The 14,000-nt window shown below is 53.9% G+C and overlaps 3 protein-coding genes across 3 annotated transcripts; 1 reads left to right on the forward strand and 2 right to left on the reverse strand.

Moving 5' to 3' along the window:
- Window positions 1-1,515: 1,515 nt before the first annotated feature.
- On the reverse strand, window positions 1,516-8,803 carry LOC311158704 (NAD(P)(+)--arginine ADP-ribosyltransferase 2-like; the record flags this gene model as incomplete). Its single annotated transcript, XM_084214276.1, has 3 exons — window positions 1,516-1,718; window positions 2,144-2,919; window positions 8,760-8,803. The coding sequence occupies 3 exons, from the start codon at window positions 8,801-8,803 to the stop codon at window positions 1,516-1,518; spliced, it is 1,023 nt and encodes a 340-aa protein (XP_084070402.1).
- LOC311161499 (NAD(P)(+)--arginine ADP-ribosyltransferase 2-like) lies at window positions 7,060-7,809 on the reverse strand (the record flags this gene model as incomplete). Its single annotated transcript, XM_084219116.1, has 1 exon — window positions 7,060-7,809. One exon carries the CDS (start codon window positions 7,807-7,809, stop codon window positions 7,060-7,062), a length of 750 nt encoding a protein of 249 aa, XP_084075242.1.
- Window positions 8,804-11,644: 2,841 nt separating the features above from the next.
- LOC311161490 (NAD(P)(+)--arginine ADP-ribosyltransferase 2-like) lies at window positions 11,645-12,397 on the forward strand (the record flags this gene model as incomplete). The annotated part of the gene is made up of 1 exon (XM_084219103.1): window positions 11,645-12,397. One exon carries the CDS (start codon window positions 11,645-11,647, stop codon window positions 12,395-12,397), a length of 753 nt encoding a protein of 250 aa, XP_084075229.1.
- Between the last annotated feature and the right edge of the window lie 1,603 nt (window positions 12,398-14,000).

Here is a 14,000-nt window from a genome sequence, read left to right on the forward strand (position 1 = left end):
CTTAAAGGCTGGAAAGAGGGCAAGAGCAGATCCTGTCCCTGTAGAGGGACAGTCCCCAGTACCCAGTCCTGGCTATGGCTGACCTGCTGGAGCAGCTGTGGAGAAGGACCTGGGGGTGCTGGTGGGTGACCAGTGGAGCTGGCTGTGTGGCCTGGGGCCATGAGAGATCCAGGGGACATTGGAAATAGTAGGACCAAGAGATCAGGGTCTCTCCATCCCAAACCATTGCAGAGCCCCTGGGGTTGGGATGGGACGGTGTGGGCTCTCAGCAGCGCCAGCAGCTCGTGCTGCCGCCTGCTATTGGCACCAGGAACTGCAGCTGGGGGCGGTCCATGTGCAGTGCTGCTGATTTCCCACGCTCGCTGCTGCCCTCCGGTGGCCAATTTCCGAACCACAACTCCAGGACATGAGTGGGTAAAGAGGGAAAATCCCTGATTTGAAAGAAAGAAGAGTTTCCTGAGCGAGACATCAGGGGTTTTCATCAATAAATGGTTGGTGCTGCCTCTGTCCCCTTTTCTCCATTTTATTTTTCATCCTTTCTCTTTCTGTTTGTTTTTATTTTTTTCCCCCAATGCTTCTTTGGTTGCATTGCCTCAAATAAGGCAAATCAAAAAGCCTCAAATCAGGAACTTTTGAACTGGCCCAAAACTGATTGTTCATCTTTTTTAAATTGCACTGAGCATCCCCCACCAGCTCCAGACCCTTCCACCCATCCATCCCTTCCCTAGACATGCTCCAGCCCCTCCGGGTCCTTTCAGAATGTGTGCAGTGAATGAGGAAAAATGGAGGAACATTCCTCCAGCACCTCTTTTAAGATAAAATATTAAAAATAGAGGTTTGAGTTGCCTCTAACAAAAACTCCAGGAACTGCTTTATTTTAGAAAATGAGGTGAACTGCAGGAGAGGCGTTAAAGGAGCTGTAGTGGATACTGTAGGTGAGCCAGGAGCAAATTTTGATTAACATTTGATACACCAGGCAAGCAAGGATCAATTTTTGTTACGTTTTATATGGCAGGTGAGCAAGCGACAATTTATTGCTACATAAGGCAAGGCAGCCAAGGAGTGTTAGCAGGTGGCCGTGACATTGCCACTCCCAAACCCCTCTATTGGGAAGTGCCCAAGTGGCCCCAGGCACTGCCCAATCTCTGCTGTCTGTGCTGTCCTGCACTGTCCTGGCTTCTCCAGTCCACCTTGCACTGGTCCTGCTGCCCTGGCATTGCTCCCTCGCTGGGCAGCTCTAGGAGGGCCTTTTCCAAGACAGATGCTTAGTTACAGTGACCTAGTTGGTCACCATGGTAACCACGGTGGCCATGGTGGCTTCAGTAGTTACGGTGACCACGGTAGGTACAGAGGGCATGGTGACATCATGGGTCACTGTGGGCACAATGGCCATGCTGACCATGGTGGTTCCAATGCCCAGAGTGGCCAGAGTGGTCATAGAGATCAAAGTGGCCACAGTGGCCATAGTGGCAATAATGGGCACAGTGGGCACAGTGGACAAAGTCACCATAGTGGCTATGATGTCCTTGGTAGCCTTGGTGGGTCCATTTCTCTGGGGTTCCTGGTGGCCTTCATCCTTGTGGCCTTCCACAGTGGCTTCCAAGACCACAGTGACCTTGGTGGCCCTGTGGCATAGAGGGTTCCAATGGCCACTGCCATGGTCACAGTAGCCAGGAGAAGCCCCTCAAGGTCGGGGTGGTTCCTGGGAACGCTCCCACCTGTGGGGACAAAGAAGGGGGGCAGGGGAATCATGGGGTGAGAAGGTCAGGGGGGCATCAGGAGGGCCATTGGGGGGAGGGACAGAGGTGGGGAGAGGGCCTGAAGGTGTGGGTTGTCAGAGGGGGCCATTATGAGGTCCCTTTCCCCTGTGCCCAACCATGGCTGGTCTTGTCCTCCCCACCCCGTGGGTGTCCCCAACACTGGATGTCCACGTCCCACCCACTTGGCACTGGGTGTCCCCATCCCCTGTGCCCAAGCAATGCTGTCCCTCACCTTGTCCCCAGTTCTAGGTGTCCTGCCTCCTGCCCAAATTGGGTGTGTGTCTGTCCCCTCTCTGGGCCATGGGTGTCACCAGCACCGTGTGTCCTAGTCCCCAACCCTCACTGAGTGTCCCCATCACCCCAGGTTGTTCCCATGATGTCACCTTGCAGCCACTCGCAGTTGTAGTTGCTGGAGTTCCCAGTGGAGCAAAGCTCAATCTGTGCCTTCTTCCCTTCCCTGGTGACTTTGGTGACCTCAAAGGTCTCAAAGGGTGGGATCAACACCTCCTTCTCGCTTTGATTGAAGGAGAATTTCTGGACGTCTGCTCCGCGGCACGTGTGCACCTCAAACATTGTGACGTTCCCATAACCCTGGGCCACTGTTTTGTCCAGCGACGACAAAGTAAATTGACCAAAGCGGATTTTATCGCCAGCTGTCACATTGAACTGGACCGTCCTCACCCCACGGAACACATCTGGACACTCATTAGGGCGTCTCAGCTTCTGGAGGGCCTGGGTCAGCAGGAAATGCAGCGTTTTGAAGTGGAAGTTGTCCCGGTATTCCTGGCGGGAGCGTCCAGCCTCGCGCACGGCCGCGTTGAGCTGCTTGTGCACGTCCGGCATCGTGTAGGCCATGAGGGCGATGGCCTGGGCTGGGGACAGAGGGGATGAAAAGGAGCCCCGCTTCTGCCACTCGGCCGTGGCCTTCACCCAGGCCTGGGAAAACTCCTTGTTCTCCTGGAACTCGGAGCTGTTGAGGGCCGGCAAGGCCTCAGTCATGGCAGGGCCACAGTTGAGGTACTGGTCATCAAAGGAGTTCTGGGCCATGTCCAGGGGCACCACCTTGATGGCCGCAGAGGCCACGGTTATTGCCAGCAGTGCCAGGGTGTGAGCCAAGGGGGCCATGGAGAAGAGAGTCCACAGTGGCCAGTGTGGGACACTGTGGGACAGAGGGGACACAGAGGACAGACTGTGTGATGCAGGGAGGACACTGGGAAACACCAGTGGATGCTGAGGAGACACTGATGGGCACCAGGGGACACAGATGGGACACAGGGGACACTGCAGGACATGGGGGGATATGGGGAGGTTTTCTTGGTGAGGGGCTAGAGTGAGAGAGTGGGGGGAACTTTGGGATGGGGGTAGGCTTTTCCGGGAGAGCCCTGTACACATCCTGGGATCGCTCCTGGATGCACTGGTGTCCTCCAGTCTCCCCAGGGACTGCAATCCCTCTCCCACATTTTTGTGTCATTCCCCTGGGGTCCCCTCAGCCCCCTCAGGACCCAATCCAATCCTAGGGCCACTCCCTGACCCTCCCAGTGTCATTCTTGCCCCTGACTCCAACCCCACTCCCAGTCTGTTGTCCTCTTTGGAGTTGTTGGAAATTATTCACCCCAGGACCGCAACCCAAATGCAGGGATCACCCCCTGCCCCCTGCAGTGTCCCCCAGCTCTCCCATGGCCCCAGTCGCACTCCCAGTTCCCCTCTGCTGTCCCCCACAGCTCAGTGAACCCCAGTCCCCTGTCCCCCAGTGTCCCTCAGCCTCCCCCAGGAGTCCAACCCCCTGTTACATTCTCCTCCAGGTTCCCCTCCCTGCTCCTCCCAGGACCCCAATCCTGATATCATGGTCCCCTTTCTTCCCCTACCACTGCCACCTCTGCAAAGTTTCCCCCGTGTCCACCAGCCCCCAATACTGAAATTGGTCAGAGTAAACTCCCTGATGGAACTGGAGGTATCAGAAAGCTGGAATTCTTTATCAGCTCAGACTCACAGCAGGTCTCTCCTCGTCCTGCCGGTAAGACGGGACTTTGCTGCACGGAATTTATCCAGCAAAATTACAAATATTCATTAAAATGAGTTTCCTATCTTATACAGAAAGAGCACTTTCTCAAGAAATAATTTGCATGGCTCTGCCTCTCTCTGGAAATCCTCTTATTGTCCTGGAGAATTCCTGAACAGTAATCAGGAAGCCATTTCAATGAGTGCCCAAATACCCCACATGACCTCACCTCAAACTTTCACTTTTGCTAGGCGCTGTTCCTTCTGTGTCACAGAACTTGTCAAAAACCCCACTGGAGTTCCCTTTGTCTCTTTCTCTACTCCTTTGAGCCACATTTATTATCCTGTGTAAATACTTTCACATCCTTTTATCATTTTTTCCTGTCAAAATTTAAGCTCTATCCTGCATCTTCAGCATGTGAGGAAAAGCCACACTATGAAAAAGCCAAGTGTTCACAAAGAGGTCCTGAACCCTGATTCCAATAAAGGGACAGAGTTTCCACAGCCATCCCCCCATGGGGTTTCTCTCTCCAGGTTTCAGAGAGCGCAGCCTCCTTTTATCCCAAACTCCTGTCCGCAAGTAGCCTTCTCCCTTTCCCCAGTGGCTGAGTCACCGCGAAGTTGCGGCCTTCCCAAACAACCTACCCCACATTCCCCTTGAAACAGTCATTTTCCCCCCAAAGTTCAGAAATTCTGGCTGTCTGGGTTATGGAATAGACTGTGTAGGTGTGGAGGGATAGAATGTGAGAAAATAAAGATAGTGTGGAAGGTAATCTCACCCCTGAGGAGTTGCAGCTGCACTAATTATCAAAGATTAGGAATAGACCTGCCTTTAACAGGCCACAGGTGTGTAATAAGGATGAGTGCTGTAAAAGAATGGTTTAGCTGGGTGAAGAGAGAGCTGGGGTTTGTTGACTGTGCTGTGAAGAAGGAGGAGTCTGTGCTGTAAGGAGCTGCCTATGAGAAATCACCAAGATGGTATGGGAACTTTTGCAATAAGATGATGACATGTGGGGACCCTTTTTTCTTATTACCTGAATGTTCAGGACTTCAAACTTTCTGGTCAAACCACCAGAGTCCTGTGACAAACTTCATGTCTTCTCATGCAGAGATGTCAAGAACCATTTTGAATACACTGACACCAATTTTTCCTAAAGACCCTCAACCCTCTGAGTCATTTTTCAAAGACGTCACCACCCATCTTTCCTACAAAATTGTTCCCTGTGATGCCATGGCATAAGATCCCCAGAGAAGCTGTGGCTGCCTCATCCCTGCCCATGTCCAAGGCCAGGTTGGGTAAGGCCTGGAGCAGCCAGGCCCAAGGGAAGATGTCCCTGCCCATGGCAGGGCTGGCACTGGACGGGCTTTAAGGTCGCTCCATCCCAAACCATTGCAGAGCTCCCAGGGCTGGGATGGGGTGGGGCGGGCACTCAGCAGCGCCAGCAGCTCGTGCTGCCGCCTGCTGTTGGCACCCGGAACTGCAGCTCAGGGCAGCGCATGCACAGTGCCGCTGAATTCCTGCACTAGCTGCTGCCCTCCAGTGGATAGTTCCTGAACCACAACTGCCAGAATGCCCAAATCCTGGAATGGTTCAGGCTAGAAGGACCCAGAGTGGGCACTGGCCCTACCTCCCATCTCAAACAGCATCATCACTGTGCACAGGATTGGATCCAGAGCAGCCCAAAACTAGACACGGCACTGCACAGAGTTGGACATGGCACTGGATAGAGTTGGACACAACACTCCTGATGTGCCTCACTGGGCAGGGCAGAGGGGCAAAAACACTGCCCCACCTCCTGGACCTGCCCCTCCTGATGCCCCCTGTGGATCTCTCCTGGTTCCAGGACACCTGGCTTGCTCCACTGGTCACCCACCAGCACCCCCAGGTCCTTCTCCACAGCTGCTCCAGCAGGTCCCCCCCATCTGGGACTGACACTGTGGACTATCTCTCCCCAGGAACAGGACATGTCCTTGCCCTCTTGAACCTCCCAAGTTCCAGCCTTTAAGGTCCCCCTGAACTTCAGGATGAGGCAGGATGCTCTGCCTGGAATGCGCCTAAGGAACAATGGCCCATTTGTGAGGGGTCGGGTGCTGATTTTGGTGCTGAATTGGGCTAAAAGCAGCTCAAATCACCAGCCCTGGATTGACAACTGAGGCTAAAGCACCAGAGCTGGGCCTGGCCATTCATCATCTGACCCTGGGAACGTCCAATCCCCTCTCAGACAGAGATTCCTCTCCCCTTTTCCTGCTTAGAATGAAATGTCTGTGAGGCTCCTCCCTTAGGAAGGGGATGCTCCACATGGATCATCATCCAGGCTGAGAGAAGATGTTCCCACGAGTGTTGTTTTTGGGATTGACATTCCTGCTTAAGAATTGTCACTTTTGGCTGGCTTTGTCAGATTTTTTTAATGGAATTGTTATGATAGAATTATTTATTATAATTGCTTTGCACAATGGTCTTGGTGGCCACAGCGGTCACAGTGGCTGTGGTAGCGTTGTGATTCAGGGAGTCTTGGTGATCGTCGTGGCCGTGGTCGGCACAGTGACCACAGTGACCTCAGTGACCTTAGTGGCCTAGAGTTCAGAGGATCCTGATGGCCCCTGCCAGGGCTGTGGTTGCCAGGAGGAATCCCAGGAGGTGGCAAGGTGTCCTGGGGACGCTCCCACCTGGGGGACAAAGAGGGGTATAATAGGAAACCATGATGGGAGTGAGGGGGTCGGGAATGGCCATAATGGGGGGTTAGGGGTGGCAGGAGAGATGGGGGCAGTGAGGTGAAAAGTTAAAGGAGGTCGTGTGTGGGGGTGTTTGGGGGTAGAGGGGATAGGTAGGTCAGCAGGGTCATGGTTGGCTTAGGGATGACAGGGGCAAGGGTTAGTCAGGGGGTGCCATGGGGAGTGACAGGGTGTGACAGTGGTTCAGGAAAGGATGTGGGGGAGTCGTGGCCCACCCACGTCCAGCACACGCGGCCCAGCCCAACAGCACTGGTGGAAATGGACAGGGTTGATATGGGCGGGGTCCAGTCTCTGTTCTCCCTCACAGGGGTATTCCTGTCCCTGTCCCCTCCCAGAAGTGGGAATCCCCATCCCTGTTCCCTGTCATGGATGTTCTTGCCCTCATGCCCACAATGGGTGCCCCACTTTTTACGTCACCAGCCCTGGGTGTTCTTCTCCCTACAAACACAGTGAGCGTCCCTGTCCCCCATGCCCAGTGAGTGTCATTGTGCCCTGTGCCATATCATGGGTGTCCCCAGGGCCACAGTGTGTGTCCCCATTAACCCAGGCTGTCCCCTCTGCTGTCACCTCACAGCCACGCGCAGTTGTATTTGCTGAAGGTCCCGGTGGAGCGGAGCCAGATCCATGACGTCCTCCCATCCCAGACGACTTTGGTGACTTCAAAGGTCTCAAAAGGCGGGATCAGCACCTCCTCCTCCCCTGGATACGTGGAGAACTGCTGGATGTCCACACCATGGCATGTCTGCACCTCAAAAATCGTGTCTGTCCCAAAGTGCATAGCAATTTCTTTACGCAGCGACGACGATGCAAATTGACCAAATCGGACCCTCTGGCCTTGCTGTGCCTGGAAATGAATGTCACGCACACCCCGGAACACGCGGTGGCACTGCCCATACTGAGCATGCCTCAGTGTCACCAGGGCCTGGGTCAGCAGGAAATGCAGCATTTTGAAGTGGAAGTTGTTCCGGTATTCCTGGTGGGAGCGCCCGGCTGTGCGCACGGCTGCATTGAACTGCTTGTACACGTGCTGTGAAGTGTAGGTCATGAGAGCCACAGCCTCCCAACGGGATGCCAGAGGGGATACAGGAGAGCCCCGCTTGCGCCACTCAGCATCAGCATAATACCAGCCCCAGGCAAACTGAGGATTCTTCTGGTACTCAGAGTTGTAGAGGTCCGGCAGCTTTGTGTTCATGGTATGGCCACAGCCCCGGTACTGGTCATCAAAGGAGTCCCAGGCCATGTCCAGCGGCATCACCTTGAGGGCCACCGTGGCCGCAGTTATTGCCAACAGTGCCAGAGTGCGAGCCAGGAGGGCCATGGTGGGGAGGGGCCACCACAATCAGTATGGCACGCTAGGGGACAAAGAGGGGCACGCTTAGGGGACAATTCGGGCACATGGGGGTACATGGGAAGTGTTCCTCTATGAGGGGCTAAAGAGGGGTGCTGGGGGCAGTCCTGAGGCAGAGGGGCAGTTTCGGCTTGAAGCCCCCTGGACACATCCTGGCATGCTGATTTCAAATCCTGAGGTCATTCCTGGATTCCCTCAAACCCCCCAGTTAAACAATCCCACTGCCCTGGTCCCATGTCCTGAACCCTTAGTGTCCTCCTGGAACCCCAGGAAATGATATCAAATTCTGGGGTCACTCTCTGCATCCCCAGCAGTGCCCCACTGGACACCACTTCTGTGTGGCCCCCAGTGTCATTCTGTGCCCACCAGCCCCACAACCCTACTCCCAATCCTGTCTCAGTTTCCCCAGTAGTGTGACCCCAGCCCAAACCCTGAGAACAATCCCTGACATCCCCAGTGTCCCCTCAGTGCCCCACCAGCCCCTCATCCCAAACCCAGTATTCTGTTTACCCTTCCATTTTTCCCTCCAGTGCTCCCCAGGACCTCAGTCCTGTTGTCACATCTCTTTAGACCTCTTGTGAACCAGGGCCCTCCTGGGACTTAAACCAAATTCCAAAAGCCACGCCCTTGCCCCCCCCCGGTATTCCTCAAGTCCCTTTTCCAGACCCAAAACCCGCTCCCAGTCCCGTTACCCATTTCATGCCAATCCAGGACTCCAGCCCAAATCTGGGGGTCATTCCCTGTCCCCCACAACATCCTCCTGGACCCCCCATGGCCCCAAGCCACAATCCCAGTCCTACGTCCCTCCCATAGGTGTCTCCTGTGCCCCCCAGCCCCTGATACCAAAATCAGCTGGAGTGAACTCCCAGATGGAGCTGGAGGCAGCAGAAATCCGGAATTCTTGATCAGCTCAGACTCACAGCAGATCTCTCCTGGTCCTGCACATCAAGGGGGACTTTGCCATAGGGTATTTATCCACCATAATTATAAATATTCATTAGAAGGGGCTTCTTAACTTATGCAGATACATCACTTTCTCTGGAAATCATTTGCATGGTTCTGCCTCTTTCTGGAAGTCCTTTTATGGTAGTAGATGGTCACTCAAAGGGGTTTCTGGGTGTGGTTTTCACTGATTGCCCCAATATCTCAGATGACCTTTCCTGCAACTTCTGCATTTGGCAGGTGCTGCTCCTTCTGTGGTCCAGAATTTGCAAACAAAGACCTTCACTGGAATCCCGTTTATCTGTTCCTCCATGGTTTCCATCCACGTTCATCCTGGGTATCTACACTTCTATCCCCTTTCCTTGCTTTTCCCATTCATCTTGAAGCTCTATCCAGAACTACTAAGGGATTTAAGTTTTTGTTCTCTCTCTTATTGCTCACAGCCCAGATCCCCAATCCCACTCCTACAGTCCCATGTAAATGTAGAAACTCACTTGACATCTACTTTGAGCATTACTCATGCCCATGGAGACCTAGGCAAGGAAAAAAGTCAATTGACAGCACAGGGAATACCAGTTAAATATAAAGAACAAATATTTTCCCTCCTTGATTCCACACAGCTGCCCAAAGAAGTGGCCGTGCTACAGTCCAGGGCACACCAGGTTTGGGATTAACAAATCCCTGTGGGAAATAGATTCACAATGAAGCTGCATGACAAGTTCTGCAACAAAGCGTCCTGGTGCTAATTCCTGAGACAGGAAGTTCACCACCAGAGGTGAGGCCTGGATAGAGTTGGGCAGATTGAAAATTGGCTGCTTATCTAAAAGCCCAAAATAAAGAGGGTGGGTGAGAGATAACTCGCAATAACCAGGTCAGGCCGTCCTCAGCTGATGCTGCAATTTGGAAAGGAGAAAAGTACCAGCAAAGCTCTGGGGAATTGATGAGATGGGGACAGGTCTGCAGCCTCAGATCCTCAGTGTCTGTAGTATGAAAATGTCAGGTCTGTTCCAGAGCAATGCCTGATGTGTTTTCAAAAGAACCCTTTAAATTCAAAACCATCACCTCCAGGCATCACCGGGAGAGGAAACACTCCCAGGGATTACTGGCGATTGGCTTTTCTGAGCTACCACACCAACATGTGCTCAGGTATCTCCTGGTGTTCGTGGATCCTTTTTTTGGGGCCCCAGAACTTCTCCTGCCACACCAATGCCAGGGAAGTCACCCAGGCACTCCCCCAGGAGATCATCCCCAGGCTCAAGGTGCCTACAGGGATCACATCTGAGAGGGGACACCAACTGGTATCTGAGGTGTGGCAGCAACTCAGTGAGCAGTGGGGAGGGGGACTGGGGGAAACTGGGGGAACATGGGAGTGGGATCATGGGGAGTGAGAAATAAGAGAGAGAATAGAAAGTTTCAGATCCCTTAATGGTGCTGGATTGAGCTTAAAGATGAACAGGCAAAAGCAAAGAAAGGGGATAGAAGTGTAGATACCCAGGATGAACGTGGATGGAATTCCTGGAGAAACAGATAAAGGAACTCCAGTGAAGGTCTTTCGCAAGTTCTGGACCACAGAAGGAGCAGTGCTTGCAAAAAGCAGAAGTTGCAGGCAAGGTCATCTGAGATATTGGGGCAATCAGTGAAAACCACACCCAGAAACCCCTTTGAGTGACCATCCAGTACCATAAAAGGACTTCCAGAAAGAGGCAGAATCATGCAAATTATTTCCAGCGAAAGTGATGTATCTGCACAAATTAAGAAATCCCTTCTAATGAATATTTATAATTATGATGGATAAATACCCTATGGCAAAATCCCCCTTGATGTGCATGACCAGGAGAGATCTGCTGTGGGTTCAAGTTGAGAAAGAATTCCGGATTTCTGCTGCCTCCAGCTCCATCTGGGAGTTCACTCCGGCCGATTTTGGTATCAGGGGCTGGGGGGGACAATGGGGTCATTTGAGGGGGGGACACAGGACTGGGATTGTGGGCTGGGGCCATGGGGGGCTCTGGAGGATGTTGTGGGGCAGGGACTGACCCCCAGATTTGCATTGCAGTACTGGGGTGACACCAAAAGGGTCAAGGGACTGGGAGTGGAACTGGGGTTTGGGAGAGGGCTGAGGAGGACAGTGGGGGGTGAGAGAGTGGCTTTAGGGCTGTAGTTGGGTTTGTAATCAGCCCGGCTCTACAAGATGGTTTCAGAGGACTTGGAGTAGGATTGAGGACCAGGGAAGTGGTGGGGGGGACAGTGGAAGGGTAAACACAGAACTGGGATTGGGAATGGAGACTGGTGGGGCACCGAGGGGACACTGGGGAGGTCAGGGATTGTCCCCAGGATTTGGGCTGGGGAACAGCAGAGGGGCTGGGGTGACACTAAGTGGGAAGGGTCACGGGGCTGGGATTGGGGTTGTGGGGCTTGTGGGCACAGGAATTACACTGGGGAGGACACAGCAGTTGGGTCCAGGGGGGCTTTGTGGAAAGTGGGACTGGGGTCCTGGGGAGCAATGCTGGGGGGGCAGGGAGTGACCCCACAATTTGAATCATAATCCTGGGGGCTGAGAGGCTGCTAATAGTTGAGGATATGAGACCATGGGAGAGGGATTGTTGTCCTGGGGGGTCTGAGGGACCCTGGGGAGTCCTGGAATGATCCCAGGTTTTCCAATCACCATTCCAAGATGTGTCCAGGGGTCTTCTAACCAGAGCTGCCCCCCCTCCCGCAGGCTGACCCCTCCCCTACCTCAGCCCCTCACAGAGGGGAGCCTTCCTATGTACCCCTTTGTGCCCTAACTGTCCCTTCAGTGTGTCCCCTTTTGTCTCCCAGTGTCTCAGACCAGTCCCTTGGCTTCTCCTGGAGGTTTCTTCCCACCATGGCCCTCCTGGCTCATACCCTGGCACTGCTGGCAATGACCATGGCAACTGCCATTGCAATCAAGGTGGTGCCCCTGGACATGGCCCGGGACTCCTTCGATGACCAGTACCGGGGCTGTGGCACTGCCATGACAGCAGCGTTGCCGGCCCTCCACAACTTTGAGTTCCTGGTAAATCCACTCTTCGCCAACACATGGATGAAGGCTGAGGCTGAGTGGCACAAGCGGGGCTCCCATGTGTCCCCTCTGGCGTCCCCAGCCCAGGCTGTTGCTCTCATGGCCTACACAACAAAGGACATTTACAAGGACTTCAACGCGGCCGTGCGTGCGGCTGGGCACTCCCGCCAGGAATACCGGAACAACTTCCACTTCAAAACGCTGCATTTCCTGCTGACCAAGGCCCTGGTGACGCTGAGGCACGCTCAGAAAGCGAAGTGTCACCACGTGTACCGGGGTGTGCATGATGTCCGCTTCCAGGCACAGCGTGGTCAGAGGGTCCGGTTCGGTCAATTCACTTCGACGTCGCTGAGCAAAGAGGTTGCCCAGAAATATGGAACAGACACCATATTCGAGGTTCACACGTGCCACGGTGTGGACATCCAGGCTTTTTCCTTCTATCTGAGCAACAAAGAAGTGCTGATCCCGCCATACGAAACCTTCAAGGTTACCAGGGTCACCCAGAATGGGAAGAAGGCATGGATCAGTCTCCGCTCCACCGGGACCTTCAGCAAACACAACTGCGCATGGTTATGAGGTGACAGCAGAGGGAACGGTCTGGGGGATGGGGAGACCCACTGTGGCCTTGGGCACAGACATGATATGGCATGGAGGTTCATGGGGACAGGGACAAAGGTAACCACTGTATGTGTGCAGGACAAGGACACCAACAGCTAGGGTCAAGTCAGAGACAGTCACGGCTGGGGACACCCAATATGGGGAGAGGGGACACACGTGTCAGGGCACAGCAGGCGAGGACACTCACTACCAGCTGTGGGGACACTCACTGAGAGTGTGGAGACAGAGACACCCAGGGCTGGGAAGACCAGGTCAGGGGACACCCATTGTGCACCAGGACCCCCCATGGCACTCCCTGAACCCCTGTCATGCCCTGTCACCCTCATGGCACCCCCTGACTCCCCCCCTGTAACCTCTATGCACACCTTGACTCCCTCAGATCTCTGATCGCTGTACCCTCCTCTTCCCCTATCGACACCCTGTCACTTCATGGCCCCCATCTCTCCTGTCACCCCTAACTGTCCATTATGGCTATCCAAAATCCTCTCACTACCCCCACGGTCCCCCTGATGCCTCTCTTTGTCCTCCTAGGTAGGAGCATCCCCAGGACTTCCTTCCAACTTGGAGGACTCCTCCTGGCCACCACAACCCTGGCAGTGGACACCAGAATTCTCTGAGCCACAAGGCCACCAAGGACACCATGGTCATTGCGGTCACTGTGGCCACCATGGCCACCATGATCAACAAGACTCCCTGATCCACAAGGCTACCACAGGCACTGTGAACACTGTGGCCACCAAGGCCATTTTGCAAAGCAATCCTATTAAAAAATTCTATCAAAACAATTTCATTAAATATTTTGATCAAAACAATTCCATTACATAAATCTGTCACACTCAGACAAAAGTGAAAATTTTTAAGCAGGGCTCAATGTCACTCCCAAGAACACTTGTGGGAACATCTCTTTCTCAAGGAAGATCCTTAGAGGGCATCCCCTCCCTGAGGGAGGAACCTCACACACAAATTTCATTCCAATCAGGAATAGGGGAGAGGGATCTCTGTCTCAGAGGGGAATGGATGTTCCCAGGGTCAGGTGATGGATACCCAGGCCCAGCTCTGGTGCTTCACCCTCAGAGTTTGATTCGGGATTGGGGATTTGGGCTGGTTTTAGCCCAGTTCAGCACCAAAATCAGTACAAGATCACTCTCAGTGCAGCCCCTATGGCCACAAATGGGACATTGTCCATTGGGCACATTCCAGGCAGAGCATCCTGCCACATCCTGCACTTCAGGGGGACCTTAAAGGCTGGAAGTTGAGAGGTTCAAGGGGGCAACAGCAAGTCCTGTCCCTGGGGAGACAGCCAGTCCCAGATGGGGAGAACCTCCTGGAGCAGTTCTGAAGAAAAACCTGGGCCTGCTGGTGGGTGACCAGTGGAACTGGCTGAGTGTCCTGGGACCAGGAGGGACCCACAGGGCATCAGGAGGGGTCTGGCCAGGAGGTCAGGGAGTGTTTGTGCCCCTCTGTCATGCCCAGAGGGCATATCAGGAGTGCCATGTCCAACTTTGTCCAAGGCCGTGTCCAGCTCTGCCAAGTGTCGTGTCCAGTTCTGGGCTGCTCTGGA

Source organism: Fringilla coelebs (assembly GCF_963513975.1).
Source record: "Fringilla coelebs genome assembly, chromosome: 1".
Lineage (NCBI taxonomy): Eukaryota > Metazoa > Chordata > Aves > Passeriformes > Fringillidae > Fringilla > Fringilla coelebs.